The sequence below is a fragment of the Bufo bufo genome, chromosome 4 (assembly GCF_905171765.1).
Source record: "Bufo bufo chromosome 4, aBufBuf1.1, whole genome shotgun sequence".
NCBI classification, from domain to species: domain Eukaryota; kingdom Metazoa; phylum Chordata; class Amphibia; order Anura; family Bufonidae; genus Bufo; species Bufo bufo.
This window is the reverse complement of record NC_053392.1, coordinates 451007184-451032764: the sequence shown is the minus strand read 5'-3', so window position 1 is coordinate 451032764 and position 25581 is coordinate 451007184. Positions and strand designations below refer to the sequence as shown.

At 43.7% G+C, this 25581-nt stretch overlaps 1 protein-coding gene across 2 annotated transcripts in view; it reads left to right on the top strand.

Moving 5' to 3' along the window:
- CEP170 (centrosomal protein 170) overlaps positions 1-25581 on the top strand; it is a 285415-nt gene that overhangs the window by 100358 nt on the left and 159476 nt on the right. For both annotated transcript variants that reach the window (XM_040429409.1, XM_040429408.1), the window contains exon 10: positions 12934-13060. In XM_040429409.1, the coding sequence (XP_040285343.1) occupies positions 12934-13060 (127 nt within the window). The remainder of the gene's footprint in view (positions 1-12933; positions 13061-25581) is intronic.

The window sequence follows — 25581 nt, the reverse complement described above, 5'->3', positions numbered from 1 at the left end:
GACAACGTAGCTCGGCCAGTTTGGCTGTTAGCATTATCCCTGTCTCCTCTGGCTGTCGCTTTCGAATGGATATTGTTATCTCCTAATTTATTGAGATTGGAATACTCTTTGAGACCTGGTCATTAAAGTAGCTGTCCCCTGTAAGTTGTAAAATAACAAAATAATTGATACGGACCCCATATCACCCCTGCTTCACGCTCTGGTCTTCCCTGCTGCAGTAGTCAGCCAGTCACTGGCCTCAGCAGTGCCGTCCCGTGTACTGTTGAGGTCAGTGATTTGCTTCACAGTGACCTGTTTGCATGGAATATCACTGCTACAGCCAGTAAGATGATGTTAATGGAAGGGAGAACCGGAAGCAGGGCAGGACTGCTCATCTGGCAATTCTGGTGGGTGCCTCCTTTCTTGTTCCTGAAAGACTTCCCAGCTGTCCGAGGTCCAACGGGACAGTTCTGGATTTCGGTGGCAATCCCAGGAGGACTGTGGCATGTCTGGATTTAAACTGTATTTGCATTCTGAGGGCGCAGGTATAGTTGAATGCAATGGTGATGCAGAGAGCCCTCAGCTCCCTTCTTCACCATTGCTCGGCCCGTGTTCTCCTCAGAAGTAGTAACGATGCAGTGATGTTGTTTCACCTGCTGAACTGAGCCAAAGAGACCAAAAGCCAGAAATCATTCTTGTGTGCATCTATCACGGTCGGCGTGGCTATCACATACGTGACACAGAGGGAGGGAACGAGGAAGGCCCTGCCCAAGTGAGAGGGAAGGTGGTGACCCCTGACTCACCTGGCGGCTGGCACCTGGCTGCCCTGACGTCCCTAGACGGGTTCCTCACCCGTACGCCGATCACGTGCCTAAAGCCCTGGCTTTCCCTGAGCCCTAGATAGTGAACAGGGCGATGGGAACACTAGTCCGCACCACTAGCTCTAAGGGAAAACACCAAGGGGAGGACAGACAACACAGACTCAACATATAATCCCAGGTGGGCGACAACAGGAGACAACAATAAGCCCAACAGGGATCCGGAGGGTAGCACTCTGGAACGACAACCAGGATTCACAACTCCAGTGGGTCAGTATAGATGTCCAGGCAGGAAGCTCTATAACTGGCAACTAGAGAAGTGTGAGGGGAGAATATAAGGAGGTTGGGAGTGGCAGACAAGAAACCGCTGAGGAGGAGAAGCTACGGATCCCTGAGTGAGACAAAAAGGATAGCAAGGCAAACACAGAAAACAATCACTAAGAAACAACGTGATCTTTAGATATAGAGCGCGCAGCCACCCGCTGCGACTTCCTGACCCCGGGTATAACGGAGTCAGACGTGGCTCTTGATACCCTCGTGACAGCATCATGCCTGCTTCTAGGGACAGCATTATGTGTTCCCTTCATCAGGGAAACGGGGCTAGGTGAGTATTTTTTATCTTAATAATACTACAGACACAACACTGATGTAAGGGGGCAGTACTACTGTAAAGGGACACTAAGAGTACATAACTACTTTGTGGGGGCACTAATGGGGCTTAGGTACTGTGTTGGGACACTAATCGACCATTCTGCTGTGTGCACAGGCTTGTTAGTTTCTGTGGCAGCCGCACCGGGGTGGCTTCTGGTGCAGGGGTTGGTCACTGTCAGTCTCTGGGCTAAAAGGGGCTTGGTTAAAGCAGCATCGCCCCTACATTGTCCGTTAGATGAAATGGACTCCGTCAATATAGCAGAACCTCGGCTCCGGCAGCACCACTTTAGGCTCATTGCCCCAAGATTGGGCACTGTCAGATGTGGCACATACTTGTTGCCCAGGATACATATCAGAACAATCTGCTGCACTAATTTCCACCCATGGCTTCTTGCCTATACAGTTTAAAATCAGCAGTTGCATACTCTGGTCTTGTGTTGCTCTGGGTAATAGCAGTTAAATTGGTGCATATCCCTTTAGGAAGGGTGTCTGATGCTTCTGGGCAGGCTATGTGCTGTGATACTCCCAGATGTGGTAGGCATTGCTGCTTTCTCAACGGTACTCACTTTTCTGGATTTGGAACCTCTTTGTCTCTACTTCAGGTGCTGGGTAGAGCAGGGTGCCCTCTCACTCTCAGCGGGGTACAGCTGACTTTCTTGTCCCCCTAATCTAGTTTACCTATTACTGCGATACAGTAGGTCATCAATATTAGCTTGGTGGGGGGCTGACTCTTGGCACCCCTGCTGGTCAGCTATTTGAAGGGGTCCTGGCACTATGGCAAGCACAGCGTCCCCCCTCATTGTTTGCCAGGGATAGCTCATAGTTCTAGTAATGACTACAGTATGCCTTGCATTACAATTGAGAGCAGTTCAGTCCAATGCAAGTTAATAGAACTGAGCTGTAATTCTAGGAATAGCCAACACTATTAGAAACTCTTTTCACAAACATATTTCATATTCACCACACTTCAAGTCGGCCAGTCAGTTTTATAATGCCAGAGCGCATGGCTGGAAGTAGCAGGGAAGAAAAGGGGTGAGTATCAATTCTTTTTTAGACCACTTACAGGGTTGTATTAAAAACAAAAACATGGCTGCCTTCTCTTTGAAATGATGGTACTTGTCAGCGGGCTGAGACTAGTCCCTTCACAGCTCAGCCGCATTCCTTTGATTTTTTTAAAATTATATTATTACTACGATAAGTTCTCACCACTTTTAGCTTGAGGAGAATTTATTAAACCAGGCAACCTCTTTCCCCGATTTACCGATTTTCCTCAGGAAAAGAGAGAGCCACTAAGGGTACAGCTACACAGCAATATATCACATTTTATGTAATGTGTGTGAATGGTGTCACAATATGACATGCTGCGACGTGACAGTCGCATAAAATCCAGTCATGCAGGATTTGGTGTTTCCAGTCGCATGTCGCGCGTGGCATTTACTCCATAGGCTTTAATGTAAGTTGTGAGTGGCACTCAGCTTGCCTGTGACTTTGCTGTATTTTCACAGCGAAATCACAGCTCTAAAATAGTCGTGTTACTGGAACTTGCAGACAAGTCACATCTTTTTATGTCGCGTGACTTGTCTGCAACTTTCTGTTGCACGACCCATGTCACAGTGTAGCCGTACCCTAATAAGTAGCAGCACCAGCAGCTTCTTATTGCATCTTTTATTCCAAAATGGCCTACAGCAGATCACATTGCCCAGCAATCAAGATCTACTTATTCCTCTGGTCCTTCCATGCCTCCCTAGATACTATTATTCTCTGTTCCCCCCTCATTCCTTCACCTATTTTTGCGTAGTTTAGATATGTACCCCGCCACTGGGGTCTGCAGAGAGTCAGCGGCCTTGCCATGCTGGGGGTTTCTGGCAATTATGTGATCCGTGTCCTGTGTTGACAAGGTATTGATGCAGTCTTTCTTCATTAGGCAGTGCTTATTTAGCCCTGTGTATAAGAAATCAATGGTGACAGACACTGTAAAAACAGAAGTCTCACACCCGGGCACCTAGTAGTATGAGTATAACAATAACAATAATTTCTTTCGATTTTTTTTTTTCTTAAATTTTTCTTGTCCCAATCTAAAAAAAAATTTTATCCTCAAATTATGCAGTTTTCTTACTGGCCACTAGGCCTAAACTATGTCTACACTTCCTGCTTGACAGCACTCACATGGGCCATAGGCACAGTAGACTGGAGAGGACTTTATTGACTTGGCAGATTTTTCTAGGCATGCTCTGTGCAGAGGTCAGGAGGGTGCTGATAAACTGTGATATCATCTTTTGTGATTGGTGGATCCCTTATCATCTATACAAAGGTGAAAATTGTCATTGTCCTTTTTGCCTGTAATAATCATGAGATGGCTACTGAAAAGTTACCTGTACAGAACAGGAAGTCTTGACATTTTATTAGGCCTAGCAGTCAGTGCAAAAACTGCATTATAATTATTTTTTTTTTAACTATGCCTTAACTTAAGGACACACGTCATGTGTATTTCCGATCACCGGTGGGCGGTGATCAGAACTGGGTGCCTGCTGAAATCAATCAGCAAGCACTCTGGGACAATGCGATCGCGGCAAACCGCAGGTTAATTCAGACCTGCGGTTTGCTGCGTTTCCGGGTTATTCGGGTCTCTGGTGACTCGATAACCCGGAACAGGATGGTGATCGGTGGTGTGATCATGAGAGGTGATGAGAATCGCTTGTGATTGGCTGCAGGGCGGGCGGGAGGTTTAACTTGCTGCAGCTCTCCTCTCCTTCTCCTTTCTGTGTCCGGGAGCGAGGAGAGAGGAGCCTGCATCGGATCTCCTGACCCAGCACCCCCCTTCTGACCCTCCACAGTGCCATCTGGCACTAAAAGGTACTTGGGGAAAGGTTAGGTTAGGCAGGGATATTCAGAGAAAGTTTAGGGGGAAAAAAAGTTTGATTGTTGCATCACCCTAATCGGGTGTCTGGGGTCCACAGCACAGCTGTGTGACCCTAGACCCCCCAGGGGTGCTGCAGCTTGCGCACACACACACACATACACATTTTTTTGGGTGCAAGCTGTTTTTTTTTTTTTTTTTTTCTATGCGTACGGCCACTGTTAGCACATCGCACACCCCACCGCTGAGCAGCTTCAGACGGCTGATCAGCGAGTTAGAATTTATTAATTTATTTTTTTTAAAATATATTTTGGGCTTTTTTTATTTTATTTTATATTTTATTTTTTACTGTAAGTTTTAGGGATAAGTACGCGAACACCCGTGCCCCCACACACATGCACACTAAAGATTTCCACACACGCACGCACATACTCCCCTATGGCTTGCCTCCGACTCCGAGAGCCCCAATGAGGACGAGGATGACCGCACTTTCCTTTTGTCATCTGCGTCCTCCTCATCATCTAGTGATGATGATGAGCCCCCAAGGCGGCGGAGACGCCGCCAGGTGGGGCAAGGGGACCGCCATGCCAGGGACCCTGTGGCCCACACTAGTACGAGCAGCTCTGGGGCTCATACTAGTTTTCCGGCCCACCAGTTAAGTCCACCGGAGTCCCCTACCGGTGAACTTGCATGGTGTACCCCAGAGCATTTTGAGCCTGTGATTCCTGATTTTGTTGGCCAACCAGGAATTCAGATTCCCACAGTGGGCTTCACTGAATATGACTATGACTATTTTAGTCTTTTTTTCAGTGACCACTTTGTGAATCTGATGGTGGAGCAAACGAATGTGTTTGCCCAACAGTTCTTTGCTCAACACCCGGGCTCCTTTTTGGCTAGGGCCGGTGGCTGGACTCCGGTCAGTTCAGCCGAGATGAGGACGTTTTGGGGCCTCGTGCTGCACATGGGCCTAGTCAAAAAACCCAGTGTCAGGCATTACTGGAGTGGGGACGTCCTCTACCAGACCCCACTTTACAGTACGGCCATGACACGTACCCGGTTTGAGGCCATCCGGAAATGCCAGCATTATGCAGATAATGCAGCATGTCCCCCCCCCCCCCAAGGGGATCCTGCCTATGACCGCCTGTACAAAATCAGGCCGGTCATCGATCACTTTTGGGCCTAATTTTTGGAGGCCTATGTACCTGGAAGGGAGGTCGCGGTAGATGAGTCTCTCATTGCTTTCAAGGGGAGACTAATTTTCCGCCAGTATGTTCCCTTTAAGCGAGCGAGGTATGGCGTGAAGCTGTACAAACTTTGTGAGAGTACCTCAGGGTACACTTACAAGTTTTCTGTGTACGAGGGGCGAGATTCCCGTATTGAACTCCCAGAATGTCCCCCCATATTGAGTGTTAGCGGGAAACTTGTGTGGGACCTTATGCACCCACTGCTAGATAAGGGTTACCACCTGTACGTAGATAACTTTATACTAGTATCCCCTTGTTCCAGTCCCTCGCCGCCAGATCCACGTCCGCTTGTGGGACCGTGCGGAAAAATCAACGCGTCCTTCCTACCCACCCCCTCCAGGTACCTATCCCCAGGGGTGAGACCTGTGCTCTTACCAGTGGAAACCTGTTGCTGGTCAGATATAAAGGACCAGGGCATCACCCCTGTCCCTGTGCGAGGTACCGCGGCAACGGTCCTCAAGCCCGATTGTATCGTCAACTACAATCGGTATATGGGAGGAGTTGAGCTCTCTGATCAAGTCCTCAAGCCATATAATGTCATGCGCAAAACCCGGGCGTTGTATAAAAAAGTTGCTGTCTACTTGGTGCAGGTACCCTTGTACAACTCTTTTGTGCTGTCCCGGAGTGCTGGCAACACAGGGAAATTCATCCAGTTCTATGGGGCAGTCCTCAAGGCCCTGATCTTTTCTGACCGGAAAAAAGCAGGCTGGAGTACCTCGGGAACTGGAGGCGCCCGGATCGTCCCTGGCCAACACTTTCCAGGTGTGGTCCCCCATACTGGAAAGAAGGGACGGACCCAAAAAAAGGTGCAGATTGTGTCACAGGAGGGGGATACGAAAGGACACCACCACTCAGTGTGACACGTGTCCCGATCATCCGGGCCTCTGCATTATTGGTTGCTTCAGGGAGTACCACACTTCCATGGAGTACTAAATTTCAAAATTTCACTTTTTTGGCAGATTTTCCATTTTAATATTTTTTTTTTACTTTTACAAAGCAAGTGTTAACAGCCAAACAACTCAATATTTATGGACCTGATTCTGTAGTTTACAGAAACCCCCCATATGTGGTCGTAAACTACTGTACGGGCACACGGCAGGGCGCAGAAGGAAAGGAATGCCATACGGTTTTTGGAAGGCAGATTTTGCTGGACTGTTTTTTTTGACACCATGTCCCATTTGAAGCCCCCCTGATGCACCCCTAGAGTAGAAACTCCATAAAAGTGACCCCATCTAAGAAACTACACCCCTCAAGGTATTCAAAACAGATTTTACAAACGTCGTTAAGCCTTTAGGTGTTCCACAAGAGTTATTGGCAAATAGAGATGAAATTTCAGAATTAAAATTTTTTGGCAAATTTTCCATTTTAATCCATTTTTCCCAGTAACAAAGCAAGGGTTAACAGCCAAACAAAGCTCAATATTTATGGCCCTGAATCTGTAGTTTACAGAAACACCCCATATGTGGTCGTAAACTGCTGTATGACCAACCGGCAGGGCGCAGAAGGAAAGGGACGCCGTATGGTTTCTGGAAGGCTTTTTTTTGGCATCAGGTCCCATTTGAAGAACCCCTAATGCACCCCTAGAGTAGAAACTCCATAAAAGTGACCCCATCTAAGAAACTACACCCCTCAAGGTATTCAAAGCTAATTTTACTAACTTTATTAACCCTTTATTAACCCTTTAGCTGTTCCTCAACAGTTTATGGCAAATGGAGATGAAATTTCAGAATTTCTATTTTTGGTAACCTTGCCTCACAAAAATTTTATATAGAGCAACCAAAAATCATATGTACCCTAAAAATAGTCCCAACAAAACTGCCACCTTATCTCGTAGTTTCCAAAATGGGGTCACTTTTATGGAGTTTCTACTCTATGGGTGCATCAGGGGGGCTTCAAATGGGACATGGTGTAAATAAACCAGTCCAAGCAAAATTTGCCTTCCAAAAACCACACGGTGCTCTCTTCCCTCTACGCCCTACTGTGTGCCCGTACAGTAGTTTACGGCCACATATGGGGTGTTTCTACAAACTACAGAATCAGGGAAATATACACTGCTCCAAAAAATAAAGGGAACACAAAAATAACACATCCTAGATCTGAGTTAATTAAATATTCTTCTGAAATACTTTGTTCTTTACATAGTTGAATGTGCTGACAACAAAATCACACAAAAATAGAAAAATGGAAATCAAATTTTTCAACCCATGGAGGTCTGGATTTGGAGTCACACTCAAAATTAAAGTGGAAAAACACACTACAGGCTGATCCAACTTTGATGTAATGTCCTTAAAACAAGTCAAAATGAGGCTCAGTAGTGTGTGTGGCCTCCACGTGCCTGTATGACCTCCCTACAACGCCTGTGCATGCTCCTGATGAGGTGGCGGAGGTTCTCCTGAGGGATCTCCTCCCAGACCTGGACTAAAGCATCTGCCAACTCCTGGACAGTCTGTGGTGCAACGTGACGTTGGTGGATAGAGCGAGACATGATGTCCCAGATGTGCTCAATTGGATTCAGGTCTGGGGAACGGGCGGGCCAGTCCATAGCATCAATGCCTTCGTCTTGCAGGAACTGCTGACACACTCCAGCCACATGAGGTCTAGCATTGTCTTGCATTAGGAGGAACCCAGGGCCAACCGCACCAGCATATGGTCTCACAAGGGGTCTGAGGATCTCATCTCGGTACCTAATGGCAGTCAGGCTACCTCTGGCGAGCACATGGAGGGCTGTGTGGCCCTCCAAAGAAATGCCACCCCACACCATTACTGACCCAATGCCAAACCGGTCATGCTGGAGGATGTTGCAGGCAGCAGAACGTTCTCCACGTCTGTCACATGTGCTCAGTATGAACCTGCTTTCATCTGTGAAGAGCACAGGGCGCCAGTGGCGAATTTGCCAATCTTGGTGTTCTCTGGCAAATGCCAAACGTCCTGCACGGTGTTGGGCTGTAAGCACAACCCCCACCTGTGGACGTCGGGCCCTCATATCACCCTCATGGAGTCTGTTTCTGACCGTTTGAGCAGACACATGCACATTTGTGGCCTGCTGGAGGTCATTTTGCAGGGCTCTGGCAGTGCTCCTCCTGTTCCTCCTTGCACAAAGGCGGAGGTAGCGGTCCTGCTGCTGGGTTGTTGCCCTCCTACGGCCTCCTCCACGTCTCCTGATGTACTGGCCTGTCTCCTGGTAGCGCCTCCATGCTCTGGACACTATGCTGACAGACACCGCAAACCTTCTTGCCACAGCTCGCATTGATGTGCCATCCTGGATAAGCTGCACTACCTGAGCCACTTGTGTGGATTGTAGACTCCGCCTCATGCTACCACTAGAGTGAAAGCACCGCCAGCATTCAAAAGTGACCAAAACATTAGCCAGGAAGCATAGGAACTGAGAAGTGGTCTGTGGTCACCACCTGCAGAACCACTCCTTTTATTGGGGGGTGTCTTGCTAATTGCCTATAATTTCCACCTGTTGTCTATCCCATTTGCACAACAGCATGTGAAATTGATTGTCACTCAGTGTTGCTTTCTAAGTGGACAGTTTGATTTCACAGAAGTGTGATTGACTTGGAGTTACATTGTGTTGTTTAAGTGTTCCCTTTATTTTTTTGAGCAGTGTATATTGAGTTTTATTTGGCTGTTAACCCTTGCTTTGTTGCTGGGAAAAATGGATTAAAATGGAAAATTTGCCCAAAAATTGAAATTCTTAAATTTAATCTCCATTTGCCATGAACTCTTGTGGAACACTTAAAGGGTTAACGATGTTTGTAAAATCAGTTTTGAATACCTTGAGGGGTGTAATTTCTAGAATGGGTCATTTTTGGGTGGTTTCTATTTTGTAAGCCTCACAAAGTGACTTCATACCTGAACTGGTCCCTAAAAATTGGGTTTTTGAAAATTTCTGAAAAAATTTCAAGATTTGCTTCTAAACTTCTAAGCCTTGTAACATCCCCAAAAAATAAAATATCATTCCCAAAATTATCCAAACATGAAGTAAACATATGGGGAATGTAAAGTAATAACTATTTTTGGAGGTATTACAATTTTAAAGTTATCACCACTTAAAGTGACACTGGTCAGATTTGCAAAAAATGGCCTGGTCCTTAAGGTGAAATAAGGCTGTGTCCCAAAGGGGTTAAAAAGTGGGTTTTTGAAGATTTCTGAAAAATTTCAAGATTTGCTTCTAAACTTCTAAGCCTTGTAATGTCCCCAAAAAATTAAATGTCATTCCCAAAATGATCCAAACATGAAGTAGACATATGGGAAATATAAATTAATAACAATTTTGGGAGTTATTACTATGTATTATAGAAGTAGAGAAATTGAAACTTAGAAATTTGCAAATGTTTCCAAATTTTTGGTAAATTTTGTATTTTTTTTATAAATAAAAGATTTTTTTTTTACTCCATTTTACCAGTGTAAAAAAACAAAAAAAGATAGAGCATGTTCTATTCTTGTCCGCAATCGTGGACAAGAATAGGCATTTCTGTCATAGGTCTGGCCATGTGCAGTCCGTCAAATGCGGAACACACATGGCCAGTATCCGTGTTTTGCGGTTCCACAATTTGCGGACCACAAAACTCTTACGGACGTCTAATTGAACCCTAAAACACAGTTTTAACCTCAGGATAGGTGATTAATATCAGATCATGGGTGCCAGACGCCTGATACCTCGCATATCAGCTGTTTGAAGAGAATTCAGCTCTGGTACTAGCACTGTATTCTCATCTCTGTTTACCTGCTCGCTGTCATCATTGCAGCTGTGACCAGATGTAATTACAACACTGCTATCCCTTTCATTGTAATTACAGTACTGCTCACTGCTACATTGTTGACAGCGAGCAGGTAAACAGTGAAGAGTACACAGTGCTAGTACCAGAGATGAGTTTTCTTCAAACAGATGATCGGGAGGGAGTGCCAGCATTCGGCTCCCCCAACGATCTGATATTGCTTACCTATCCTGAGTATTCCAAGGGAAATTAAGAAGGAGACTACTCATGAGCACTGCTTGTCGAATAAACTCACAACACCTATCAAAATACGGGCAAATCTTGGTAACCAGTTGGGTGTGTGTACCTGCACAGACTCACTCTATCCAATCAGTGCTACCATTTTCAGACTGTGCAGGTACAACCCCCCCCCCCCCCCCCCAAACTTGTTACCATCCGGTACCCTTACTGAAGGCTGTTAGCAATTCAATCATTACTTCAATTAGAAATAATAAAGGAATGGCATAACATAGAGCCATAAGAATAGGTGTTTCAGAATTGGTATTACCTGGGGAATGCATGAAGCTATTAAAACAGGCATGTCAGGGGTTGGGACTGCTCCTCCTTAAAGTAAGTATAATAAAACTCATATATGAATTGGCATTGACAAACACACACCACAGGAGTATGTCACATTAGGGTCAGATGTACACAAGCAAACCAGAAATCCATTGAATTGGAGGAATGGTTATAACATAGAAATCCATTGCCAAATGGCACCCCCAGTAGGTTACAACAAAGTAAATTCTTCAGAACAGTAAATTACAGACCCAAAATGGCACCTCCAAAAGCACCCGCAGCCTTCAGTAAGGGTACAGAGGGGAGGTAACCAGTTGGGAGTGTGTACCAGCACAGTCTGAAAATGGCAGCACTGATTGGATAGAGTGAGTCTGTGCAGGTACACATCCCCCAACTTGTTACCTCCCCTCTGTACTTTTACTGAAGGCTAATAGCAATGTATTCATAACTTCTAGTAGAAATTATAAAGGAACGGCACAACATAGTCATAGGAATAGAGGCTCCAGAATTGGTATTACATGGGGAATGCATGACGCTACTAAAACACGTCAGGAGAGGTGAAAAGTCCTCTTTAAACTTTAATAAAGATTACATTTTTTCGAACATCTTCTATATCTGTGTTTACATAGTGCTTAAGGTATTTCATATAGGTGGTATTGCCGAATAAACTTTCAACTGTGTAGTCTTGGTACATTAGTTTGTTTTTGTAAAATAGCAACGCGTTTTGGAGCAGGACTAGCCCCTTCCTCAGGTATCGCAGAATGATAAAACACATAATCACAAAAGTTTCTTCAGCAAACAGCCCCCGCCAGAAGTCTCTTCTTCATTTACCTCGATACTCTTCAATCTATTTGGTACATTGGGTTGTTGTGCACTAAGCAAAACTCCCCAAAGTGAGTGGTTTTCATACCCTCCCCCTCTTCGTCTTTTGGTTATCCCAGGTTTTGCTCTATACGCCCTATGTGTATTTTTTCATATATTTGGAAGCTAACCTGAAGATAGATCATCAGTATAAAAAAAAAAAGCGGACAACCCCTTGAATTGTGTCATTCCAAATTCTTCTTTACACAACTTTATAAAAGGCAAAAACAGTGATTATAGTATAAAAGAAATCCCTGGGATTTTTCAGAGGTTTCCATCAGCTAAGATATTTTGGAGGTTATTTATTATTCAGAAATACGCCTATATTAGGGTACTTTCACACTAGCGTTTTTCTTTTCCGGCATAGAGTTCCGTCACAGGGGCTCTATACCGGAAAAGAACTGATCAGGCATATCCCCATACATTCTGAATGGAGAGTAATCCATTCAGGATGCTTTAGGATGTCTTCAGTTCAATGATTTTTACTGATCAGGCAAAAGAGAAAACCGTAGCGTACTACGGTTTTATCTCCGGCAAAAAAAACTTGCCTGAATGCTGGATCCGGCATTTTTTTCCATAGGAATGTATTAGTGCCGGATCCGGCATTCTAAATACTGGAATGCCGGAACCGAAAAAAATGTGAAAAAAGCAAATGCCCGATCCGTTTTTGCCGGATGACACTGGAAAGACGGATCCGGCATTTCAATGCATTTTTAAGACTGATCATGATCCTGATCAGTCTTACTAATGCCATCAGTTGGCATACGTTTTGCCGTATCCGGCAGGCAGTTCCGGCGACGGAACTGCTTGCCAGATCTCTCTGCCGCAAGTGTGAAAGTAGCCTTAGGTGTATTTCTGGTGCAGATTGAAGTGCAAAGGTTATTTGCGCTGCACTCTGAAAATTCAGGCCTAAAAAGTGGGCGTGGGCTCATTCATCATTTTCTACGTTTTTTCAGGCATAGAAAATGGTCTAAAGTCAGCAAGGAAGCTGTCTTACATTTAGACTGGCACTAGCTGCGCCTAAGTTATGTAGAGGCCTGCATCTCTTCATAACTTAGGCAGATCCACCGCCAGATATAGGGGTTATTAAGACCGCGGTCTAGAATGCCGGTTTTAAGAAATGATCCCCTTTATGTTTATAGGTTTATTTATGATTTATGATTTTTTTCAGTTTTTATTGCAAGTTTTGTTTTGTTGGTGTTAGTTCTCAATTTAACAAATTCTATTTTTTCTAATTTTAGGATGTTCTTTCTGTATCAGGCAGAAAACGTTGGGTATCCCAGTGGGCAAGTCTGGCTTCTAACCATGCGGGTCATGATCAAGAAAATGGTCAGAGTGAATCTAGTATGTTAGCTTCGGTTGAAAATGGTAATTTTCTGAATATTTTGTCTTATTATAATTTTTACTTTATCTATTGCAAAAGTAATTACACTGATCAAGCCTAACATACAAACCACCTACCTAATCTTGTTTAGGTGCTCCTTGCGCGGCCAAAACTGCTCTAACTGGTTGGGGTGTGGACTCCACAAGCAGTTTTGGACTGTGGTACCTAGGGCCCACCAGTAAAATTCATATAAACCTCCAGACAGACCCCAAAATTCATACAGACCTCCAGACTAGACCCCAAAATGAATGCAGACTGCAGATGAGCGCCCACATTCATTCAGATTCCAGATTAGACCCCAAATCTGCCCACTGGTCATTTTCACCTGGCGCTGCACTAGGTCCTGACCGTATACAGCTTCAACAGCATGCATTATGACCTGACTCTTTGTAACGTCAGGATGCAGTGCTAGGACAAAGTGCTCTACTGAAGAGTCAGAGTGGTGGCGGCACTTAGAGGAGGAGAGGAGAGTTGCTTATGTTGTCTGGGGTCTGTATAAATTCGGGGTATGATCTGAGGTCTGTATACATTTAGGGTCTAATTTGGTCTGTATTAATTCTGGGGTCTGTTCTGGGAGTCTGTATGGGGGTCTCATAGGGTGGTGTATTCAGAATGGGTTATCCAGCCATGTGATGTCATTTAATTTTTAAAACTAACATAGTAACATAGTTTATAAGGCTGAAAAAAGATATCTGATTAGAATGCCACAAATGGGAGCTGTTGGTGTCAGCTCAGGGGACGATGAGTGTGACACATGTATCTAATAGCAAGGTTCTAATTAACTTCTACCCCAGTTTTCAGTTTCTACTCGCGCAAAAAAATGTTATTCTCTGACCTGCTAGAAATGTGCATGATGCAATCTTCTTTCCGGTGTCTGTATTTGTGAGCTACCCCCTCCCTTCTGCTTCTCGGCTGTGTCATGTGGCCAGCAACCAGACTTTCCAAATAACACAGCATCTTATGTGTGGACAGGAAGTCAGTTTCTCTATGTATTCCTATGGGTGCCTCAATGTCAGTCCTGCCGTTTGGAGATCAGAGAGTCTGTCACATGACACAGCTAAAAGTTAGACGGGAGGGGATAGCTGACAAATACCGTCACTGAGGAGAAGATTTCATTCACTACAGACTACATCATGTACCTTTCTAGCAGGTCAGTGAATAAACATTTTTGCAGGTGTTCGTCTTTAAAGAGGACCTTTCATGGGTCCAGACATTATGAAATAAGTAGCAGGTTATGTAGGGAATAGCCCATGAATGTAAGAGCGCTTACTATTTTTTCTGGGCACTGCTCTGTTCGCCCGCTATGCCCCTGTTGAATTCCCCCACCTGGTATGCTAAAGAATAGCGTCGGTACAGGGAGGAGGACACCGCCCTGTTTCTCAATGAGAGTCTCCTTCTCCCTGGCTGTAGCGCGGTCCAATCACAGAGGAGAGAGTCACAGCCAGGGAGAAGGTGAGTTTTTATTTTTTATCCCTGTGACGCTCTCCTTAGTTATAATTTACATTTCCCATATTTCTACTTTTTGTTGGCATCAATTTGTAAAAGTCATTAATTTTTTATTTTTTTTGGAATGTTAGATGAAGTACAATTTTAGATGCAATTTTTTAAATTTGTAAGAACATTTCCAAAACCTGCTTTTTAAAGGACCAATTCAGTCATGAATTCATTTTGTGGGGCTTACATAATAGAAACCACCGATAAATTACTCCATTTTAGAAACTATGACCCAATTCAAATATAATTTTACAAGCGTTGTTAAACCTTTAGGTGTTCCACAAGAATTAACCACCTCCGGACCGCCTTACGCACAGACGCGTCCTGGAGGTGGTTGATTCATTCCTCCTGGACGCGCCGGCGCGTCCTCTCGCGATGGCCGAGATTTCCTGTGAACGCGCGCACACAGGCGCGCGCGCTCACAGGAACGGAAGGTAAGAAAGTGGATCTCCAGCCTGCCAGCGGCGATCGTTCGCTGGCAGGCTGGAGATGTGATTTTTTTAACCCCTAACAGGTATATTAGACGCTGTTTTGATAACAGCGTCTAATATACCTGCTACCTGGTCCTCTGGTGGTCCCCTTTGTTTGGATCGACCACCAGAGGACACAGGTAGCTCAGTAATATGTTGCACCAAGCACCACACTACACTACACCCCCCCCCCCCCCCCCCGGTCACTTATTAACCCCTTATTCACCCTTGATCACTCCTGATCACCCCATATAGACTCCCTGATCACCCCCCTGTCATTGATTACCCCCCTGTCATTGATCACCCCCCTGTAAAGCTCCATTTAGACGTCCGCATGATTTTTACGGATCCACTGATAGATGGATCGGATCCGCAAAACGCACACGGACGTCTGAATGGAGCCTTACAGGGGCATGATCAATGACTGTGGTGATCACCCCATATAGACTCCCTGATCACACCCCTGTCATTGATTACCCCCCCTGTCATTGATCACCCCCCCTGTCATTGATCACCCCCCTTGTCAGGCTGCATTCAGATGTCCGTATGATTTTTACGGATCCACGGATACATGGATCGGATCCGCAAAACACATACGGACATCTGAATGGAGCCTTATAGGGGGGTGATCACTGACAGGGGGGTGATCACCCCATATAGACTCCCTGATCACCCCCCTGTCATTGATCACCCCCCTGTCATTGATCACCCCTCTGTAAGGCTCCATTCAGACATTTTTTTGGCCCAAGTTAGCGGAAATTATATATTTTTTTTCTTACAAAGTCTCATATTCCACTAACTTGTGTCAAAAAATTAAATCTCACATGAACTCACCATACCCCTCACGGAATCCAAATGCGTAAAATTTTTTAGACATTTATATTCCAGACTTCTTCTCACGCTTTAGGGCCCCTAGAATGCCAGGGCAGTATAAATACCCCACATGTGACCCCATTTCGGAAAGAAGACACCCCAAGGTATTCCGTGAGGGGCATATTGAGTCCATGAAAGATTGAAATTTTTGTCCCAAGTTAGCGGAAAGTGAGAAAAAAATAAATAAAATCTATTTCCGCTAACTTGTGCCAAAAAAAAAAAATTTCTATGAACTCGCCATGCCCCTCATTGAATACCTTGGGGTGTCTTCTTTCCAAAATGGGGTCACATGTGGGGTATTTATACTGCCCTGGCATTCTAGGGGCCCTAAAGCGTGAGAAGAAGTCTGGGATTCAAATGTCTAAAAATGCCCTCATAAAAGGAATGTGGGCCCCTTTGCGCATCTAGGCTGCAAAAAAGTGTCACACATCTGGTATCTCCGTACTCAGGAGAAGTTGGGGAATGTGTTTTGGGGTGTCATTTTACATATGCCCATGCTGGGTGAGAGAAATATCTTGGCAAAAGACAACTTTTCCCATTTTTTTATACAAAGTTGGCTTTTGACCAAGATATTTATCTCACCCAGCATGGGTATATGTAAAATGACACCCCAAAACACATTCCCCAACTTCTCCTGAATACGGAGATACCACATGTGTGGCACTTTATTGCAGCCTAGGTGGGCAAAGGGGCCCACATTCCAAAGAGCACCTTTCGGATTTCACAGTACATTTACCTACTTACAACACATTAGGGCCCCTGGAAAATGCCAGGGCAGTATAACTACCCCACAAGTGACCCCGTTTTGGAAAGAAGACACCCCAGGGTACTCCGTGAGGGGCATGGCAAGTTCCTAGAATTTTTTATTTTTTGTCACAAGTTAGTGGAAAATGATGATTTTTATTTTTTTTATTTTTTCTTACAAAGTCTCATATTCCACTAACTTGTGACAAAAAATAAAAACTTCCATGAACTCACTATGCCCATCAGCGAATACCTTGGGGTGTCTTCTTTCCAAAATGGGGTCACTTGTGGGGTAGTTATACTGCCCTGGCATTCTAGGGGCCCAAATGTGTGGTAAGGAGTTTGAAATCAAATTCTGTAAAAAATGACCAGTGAAATCCGAAAGGTGCTCTTTGGAATATGGGCCCCTTTGCCCACCTAGGCTGCAAAAAAGTGTCACACATCTGGTATCTCCGTATTCAGTAGAAGTTGGGGAATGTGTTTTGGGGTGTCATTTTACATATACCCATGCTGGGTGAGATAAATATCTTGGTCAAATGCCAACTTTGTATAAAAAAATGGGAAAAGTTGTCTTTTGCCAAGATATTTCTCTTGGCAAATTCACCATCTGCTGTGAATTAATTTTGCAAAACACCTGCTGGGTCAAAATGCTCACTATATCCATTGATAAATTCTTTGAGAGGTGTGATTTCTAAAATGAGTTCACTTCTTGCTGTATAAATCACCAAACTAGGCCTCAAATACACATGGCGCTGCTTCCCTTCTGTGCCCTGCAGTGCACCCTTACAGCACCTTACGACCACATATGGGGTGTTGTATTCAGAAGAAAATGAGTAACAAATTGTGAATTCTCCTGTTACTCCTTGTGAAAATGAAATATGTGGGCCTAAATCAAAATTTTCTTGTAAAATACGTAATTTTTCATTTTCACGGCCAAGTGTTTCTAAATTCTGTGAAGCTCCTGTTGGGCTAAAGTGCAAACTACACCCCTTTAAAAATACCATTGGGAGTGTAGTTTCCAAAATGGGGTCACTTTATGTGGGTTTGTACTGTAGGGGCACCTCAGGGAGTCTTCAAATGCAACATATTGCATAAAAATTATTTGAGTGAAATCTGCCCTCCAAAAGCCGTATGGCTCTCCTCTTCTGAGCTTTGCTGTGTGCCCATACAAAGGTTTATGACCACATATGGTGTGCTGCCGTATTCAGGAGAAAATGGGTAACAAATATTGGGGTGCTTTTTTTCTGTTATCCCTTTGTGAAAATAAATCTGGAGCTAAAGAAACATTTTATTGGAAAAAAGTAATTTTACATTTTCCATAGCCACATTTTTCAAAATTCCATGAAAAGCCTATGGGGTCAAACCCTAAAAATAAATTACATGAGGGGAGTAGATTCAAAAATGGGGTCACATTTTGGGTGTTTCCACTGTAGGGGTACCTTAGTGTCTCTTCAAACGTGACACTGCGCTTGAAAACCATTCCAGCAAAATCTGTCCTCCAAAAATCATATGGTGCTCCTTCATTCTGAGCCCTGCTTTGTGCCCATACAGCAGTTTACGACCACATATGGGGTGTTTCTATAAACTGTGGAATCAGGGTAATAAATATCGATGTTTGTTTGGCTGTTAACCTTTGCTGTTTTACAGGGAAAAATGTATTAAAATGGAAAATTTGAATTTTGAAATTTCACCTCCATTTTCCTTTAATTCTTGTGGAACACCTAAAGGGTTAACAAAGTTTATAAAATCAGTTTTGAATAATTTGAGGGGGGTAGTTTCCAATTTGGAGTCAGTTATAGGTGGTTTCTATTATTTCAGCCACTCAAAGTGATTTCTGATTGAATTAAAAGGGAGGTTTTGGCAATTGTCTTAAAAAATAAAATGACATTTATAAAATAATGCCAACATAAAGGAGGCATATGGCAAATGTTAAGTTAATATTTTTTGAAGTTTAACCATTTCAAATTTTCCAAATGTTCTGTAAATTTTGGATTTTTTTAAAATAAATAAAGGTAAAACATATCGACCACTTTCATGAAGTACAATTTTGGATTTTTTCATGAAGTCATGAAGTACAATGTGTCACGAGAAAACATTCTCAGAATGGCTTGGATAAGTAAAAGCGTTCCAAAGTTATTACCACATAAAGTGACACGCCAGATTTGCAAAAGCGCCTGGTCCTTTAGCTGAAAAATGGCTTGATCTTGAAGGGGTTAACCTAGGCTAGGTTTGAAAAAACAGGGACCCCACATTGTTTCCGCAGAAACATTTCGGGTCAGCGCATGTGGAATATTCAACTGCATGACATGCCGCTTACAATACATAGGCTGTACTTCCAACAGCCTCAAAACCAGAATTCGCCGACATATTTCTGATATTCCACATGCGCTGACCCGAAATGTTTCTGTGGTCAGTTCACACTATGCGGCTCGTCATGCAGGTGATGCCAGTAGCCTTGTGGTGCAAGGAGTGGAAAGGGTTAAAATCCCCAAACGTGGAGGTGATCACAGGAGAGTTCTTTTAAATAGAGAATCATACAGGATTTTTACTATGGGTACTTGTGTACCAACAGGTCTAAATCGCAGACATGATCTTATATTACATTATTGACCCTGGTACACTTTCTCTGTATTTTTTGCAGCTTTTCCCCTTTTCTCTTCTCATGTTTAGCATATGTTTTTAAGTGTTTGAGGCGGAGCTATGTGTTGATTGTGTCCACCTGGCATGCTGAACCTGCCTCTTATTTAAGGCCAGTGTCTTACACTATCATGCTGTCATGAGTGAGGATCTGAATTTATTGATCTGAAACACGTAGACCTGGTGTACACGTCCGGATTTTAGCACGTTTTTGTATTAAAGCATTCAATTGGTCGTTTGGAAGCTGGATTTTCTCTTTTTTCCTACATGTTAAAGATAATACAACCGGATGTGTTCATAATGGATGCCAATAGTTGTAACAGAAGAGTTTTTGCTGAACCCTGCCAGTGTGAAAGTAGCCTAAGTCAGTTAAAATGAAGAAATGTAGTACAATCACTGGCATTTTTTTTGAAGGAGTGCTTGATGGTATGGTGTTTTTTGGCCAAACAAAGCCTGATCTGATCAGATTTTACTGTGTTTTTGATGCATTTTGGCCCTGTTGATTTTTTATTGGTATTTTTTGTGTGCCCTCCCCTATGCCTATGAAGTCTGTGTCTTCTATATGGAAAAAAGCAAAGATAAAAAAAAAATGCCAAGCAAGAACGCAATTATAAAATGCAAACACTACTTTCACATGTAGTTTGATTTTTTTTTTTTAAACCCACAAAAAAGAACAAAAATATTAGGCAGTGATGGGGGTCGTCACAGACTACTACAGCAACCTCTACTCCCTAAAGACCACTGACCCTGAAGCTGCCGATAAATTACTGTCCAGTATCTCTAACCATGTTGATCCTGCAGTGCAGAGGCTATGGATGTCCCTCTGAAGGTAGAGGACCTGCTTTCTGCTGCTAAGTTCTTTTAGGTCTGGCAGGATATAAGAATTGTGGCATATCACATACATTTTATTTTCATTTGGCATTTTTTCTGTGGTGTTTTCGTGATAACACATAAATAAAGTTTCCATTTCCGTCATTTTTTTTTACTGTATAGAACAGGATGGATTGAATTGGCATTGCTTCAAGATGCTGCGTTTTTAAAAAAAACATTGAGAGTTGCCCGGCCAAAGGTCCCCTTTGTTGAGCACCCGGTCACTGGGCCGACTCACCCAGTTTCAGGGTGCTCCTGCACTCAAATGTGTCTACAGCTAAGTCTCATTCAACTGAATGGTGCTGATCATCACAGGATGCATATATACAGGGAGTGCAGAATTATTAGGCAAGTTGTATTTTTGAGGATTAATTTTATTATTGAACAACAACCATGTTCTCAATGAACCCAAAAAACTCATTAATATCAAAGCTGAATATTTTTGGAAGTAGTTTTTAGTTTTAGCAATTTTAGGGGGATATCTGTGTGTGCAGGTGACTATTACTGTGCATAATTATTAGGCAACTTAACAAAAAACAAATATATACCCATTTCAATTATTTATTTTTACCAGTGAAACCAATATAACATCTCAACATTCACAAATATACATTTCTGACATTCAAAAACAAAACAAAAACAAATCAGTGACCAATATAGCCACCTTTCTTTGCAAGGACACTCAAAAGCCTGCCATCCATGGATTCTGTCAGTGTTTTGATCTGTTCACCATCAACATTGCGTGCAGCAGCAACCACAGCCTCCCAGACACTGTTCAGACAGGTGTACTGTTTTCCCTCCTTGTAAATCTCACATTTGATGATGGACCACAGGTTCTCAATGGGGTTCAGATCAGGTGAACAAGGAGGCCATGTCATTAGATTTTCTTGTTTTATACCCTTTCTTGCCAGCCACGCTGTGGAGTACTTGGACGCGTGTGATGGAGCATTGTCCTGCATGAAAATCATGTTTTTCTTGAAGGATGCAGACTTCTTCCTGTACCACTGCTTGAAGAAGGTGTCTTCCAGAAACTGGCAGTAGGACTGGGAGTTGAGCTTGACTCCATCCTCAACCCGAAAAGGCCCCACAAGCTCATCTTTGATGATACCAGCCCAAACCAGAACTCTACCTCCACCTGGCTGGCGTCTGAGTCGGACTGGAGCTCGCTGCCCTTTACCAATCCAGCCACGTGCCCATCCATCTGGCCCATCAAGACTCACTCTCATTTCATCAGTCCATAAAACCTTAGAAAAATCAGTCTTGAGATATTTCTTGGCCCAGTCTTGACATTTCAGCTTGTGTGTCTTGTTCAGTGGTGGTCATCTTTCAGCCTTTCTTACCTTGGCCATGTCTCTGAGTATTGCACACCTTGTGCTTTTGGGCACTCCAGTGATGTTGCAGCTCTGAAATATGGCCAAACTGGTGGCAAGTGGCATCTTGGCAGCTGCACGCTTGACTTTTCTCAGTTCATTTTGCGCCTTGGTTTTTCCACACGATTCTTGCGACCCTGTTGACTATTTTGAATGAAACGCTTGATTGTTCGATGATCACGCTTCAGAAGCTTTGCAATTTTAAGAGTGCTGCATCCCTCTGCAAGATATCTCACTATTTTTGACTTTTCTGAGCCTGTCAAGTCCTTCTTTTGACCCATTTTGCCAAAGGAAAGGAAGTTGCCTAATAATTATGCACACCTAATATAGGGTGTTGATGTCATTAGACCACACCCCTTCTCATTACAGAGATGCACATCACCTAATATGCTTAATTGGTAGTAGGCTTTCGAGCCTATACAGCTTGGAGTAAGACAACATGCATAAAGAGGATGATGTGGTCAAAATACTCATTTGCCTAATAATTCTGCACGCAGTGTAGTTGAATGCCAACAGCAGGCCCAATGCAGTGACAGATGGTGCTTGCTGGGCTGTGTAGAAGGACCGCACAGGCTGAGAATCATTTCATGGGGAGAATCGGCCAGTTTGTTCTCATCTCAGCAGGCATGATGACGTCACCACATTGCATTTGCTGGGGAGAGCTGAATGTTCTTTTTTCATAGATGGAACATGTCTGCTATGTATTACATTTTTTTTATTTTATTAACACTAAGGGGGCCCACTTCTTTGTGGGAGCTCTAAGGGGGCAGCACTACTGGATGGAGGTATTAAGGGGGCTGTTTATTTTGTAGGGACACTAAGGAGGTACTTTACTGGGTGGGGCATCTAGGGGGTCATTTTACTGTTTTGGGGCCCTAAGGGGGCAGAACTATGGGGTATGGGCACTAAGGAGGTATAAATACTGTGTAGGAGCACTTAGGGGGCATAACTCATGTGAAGGGTAAGGGTATGTTCTAGGTCTTTTCAAAATCGTATGCATTTGCTTCAGCACTGGCAAGACAAGGAAACTGTTGGTTTCCTGCCATTCAGCCCGCATCTGCAGAGTGTTGCAGGTGACACAATGACATCTTCGTGCTGCCTACATTACAAAAATTGCAGAATGGCGAGGCAGAGAACCAGTTATTCCCTGTCCTCTATTTGGTGCTTTCCTGTAATGCATGTGGCATGCGCAATGTTCTGTTGATGCAAGCCTGGTCAGAAGTGTTTATAAGATAAGGCACACTGTAGCAGGGCACAGAGCAGGAGGCACCATCCATAAGGGACTATAGGGGGCTGTGAGCGTGAAGTGTTATTCCGGGGCACAGAGCAAGAAGCCCTATATAAAGGGAGCACAGAGCAAGAGGCCCTATATAAAGGTTGCACAGAGCAAGAGGCCCTATATAAAGGTTGCACAGAGCAAGAGGCCCTATATAAAGGTTGCACAGAGCAAGAGGCCCTATATAAAGGTTGAACAGAGCAATTTGCACTATATAAAGGGGGCACCGAATCCGGCACCATATTAAGGGGGCACAAAGCAAGGGGCACTATATAAAGGGTTTATAGATCCTGGCACTATATAAAGGGCACAGATCCAGGCACTATATACAGTGGGCAAAACACATGTGGCCCTACATATGGGGGCATATAGCATGAGGCTATATATACCTGGGACACAGAGTGTGTGGCGCTATATAAGGGGGGACAGAGGATTAGCCTCTATATATGGGGCACTACCTTTAAGGGCATTATGTGTTTGTGCCTTATTTTCAGAGGGCATAGTATGTGACATGATTGTATTCCAGGGCACAGTGTATGTTAGTATTATATTCAGGGCACAGCATTTAGAGAAGTTTGTGTTAGAACATAGGATGCAGATGTGTTGGTAAAGCAAGTAGGTGAATACATTTGGGCGTTAAGCTATGCAGAGACAAGCTGTGGAAGAGAGACGTCATCATGGGGGTCTGAACAGGATGGAAAGGAAAGAGAGTAACTGAGGAAACATCACCTGTAAGTCACTATTTGTAAATGTTTATTTAGTCACTAACTCTGATCAGTACTGTAGTTACTCGTCTACAACGTGATGATGTGTCATAGTATTCTATTACTACTACTCCCAGAATACCTATGATTATGTTCAGTCCTTGGTTCTGGTGCTGTATTTATGTAATGAGCTTGGTTTTGGTGCTGTATTTATGTACTGTGCTTGGCTATGGTGCTATATTTATGTAATGAGCTTGGTTCTGGTGCTGTATCATGCTTGGTTGTTGTGCTGTATTTTTGTGATGAACTTGGTTTTGGTGCTGTATTTATGTACTGCGCTTGGCTATGGTGCTGTATTTATGTAATGAGCTTGGTTCTGGTGCTGTATTTATGTACTGCGCTTGGCTATGGTGCTGTATTTATGTACTGCGCTTGGCTATGGTGCTGTATTTATGTACTGCGCTTGGCTATGGTGCTGTATTTATGTAATGAGCTTGGTTTTGGTGCTGTATTTATGTACTGTGCTTGGCTATGGTGCTATATTTATGTAATGAGCTTGGTTCTGGTGCTGTATCATGCTTGGTTGTTGTGCTGTATTTATGTAATGAGCTTGGTTCTGGTGCTGTATTTATGTACTGCGCTTGGCTATGGTGCTGTATTTATGTACTGCGCTTGGCTATGGTGCTGTATTTATGTACTGCGCTTGGCTATGGTGCTGTATTTATGTAATGAGCTTGGTTTTGGTGCTGTATTTATATACTGCGCTTGGTTTTGGTGCTGTATCATGCTTGGTTGTGGTGCTGTATTTATGTACTGCGCTTGGCTATGGTGCTGTATTTATGTAATGAGCTTGGTTCTGGTGCTGTATCATGCTCGGTTGTGGTGCTGTATTTATGTGGTGAGCTTGGTTCTGGTGTTGTATTTATGTACCATGCTTGGTTCTTGTGTTGTATTTGAGCTTGGAATGGCACCACTACCACTGCATATGCATGTGTCGTCTCCATTCACTGCTACGAGACTTCTAAAAATAGGTAAGCTAGCGCTCAGCTATTTTTGAAAGTCCCATAGTGGTGAATAGAGGGATTGGCGCACATGTGCAGCTTGCATTCCATTAATTTCCGGTCCCCATTTTTGAGAATAGAGCAGCTCCCAGAGATGGGAGTTACACGATCAAACAGTTATAGCATATCCTATGGATATGCCTTAAATGTGCCAGATGGAAATATCCCTTTAAATATGCATTCTTCTCTCCATAAGATTAGAGGGATTTCCAGCTTTTTAATGCTGATGATCTAACCTCTGAATAGGTCATCAGTGAGGTTCTGACACCTACACCCCAGCCGATCAGCTGTTTAAGAAGGCTGCGGCACTACATGAACACGGAGGCCTTCTGGCAGCTTACCCTAGGCCAGTGATGTCACTTTCATTGGTCATATAGCCTAGGTGCAGCTCAGTCCCATTCAAGTGAATGGGTCTGAGCTGCGTTACCAAGCACATCCGCTTTAAAATGTACCGCCCTGTGCTTGGTAAGCTGTGAGGCGGTAGTGGCACTCACAGGAGCATTTCAATCTCCTCAAACAGCTGATCGGCTGATGACTTATCTTGAGGATAGGTCAGCAGTGTAAAAAATTTTTGGAAAACCTTTTTTATTTACATTTTATTTATTTATTTATTGTACTCACTTATATAGTGCTGACATATTCCACAGCGCTTTACAGACATTATCATCACATTTTAAAATTGATGCTACTAATTTAGTGCAATTAATACCCTATAATGGTTGTGGAGGAGTCTGTTGGGGGGGGGGGGGACAAAAAGAGTACTCGCTCAGATTGTAATGTAACCTGAGGCTAACCCTGGTCAAAGACTCAGAGAGACAAGGAAATGCCACCAAAAAAAATAAATAATAAATTGTGCGTCCAACGTATTATACACTGCCTGTCCCAAAGAAAAGTCACCACCTGGATTTAACTAAGCAAATAGTTATGAGCCTCCTATTGGATAATTACTGCATGGGCGATTATCTTTCAGCTGGCAATAAGTTATTTAACCCCAACTGGTGCAATG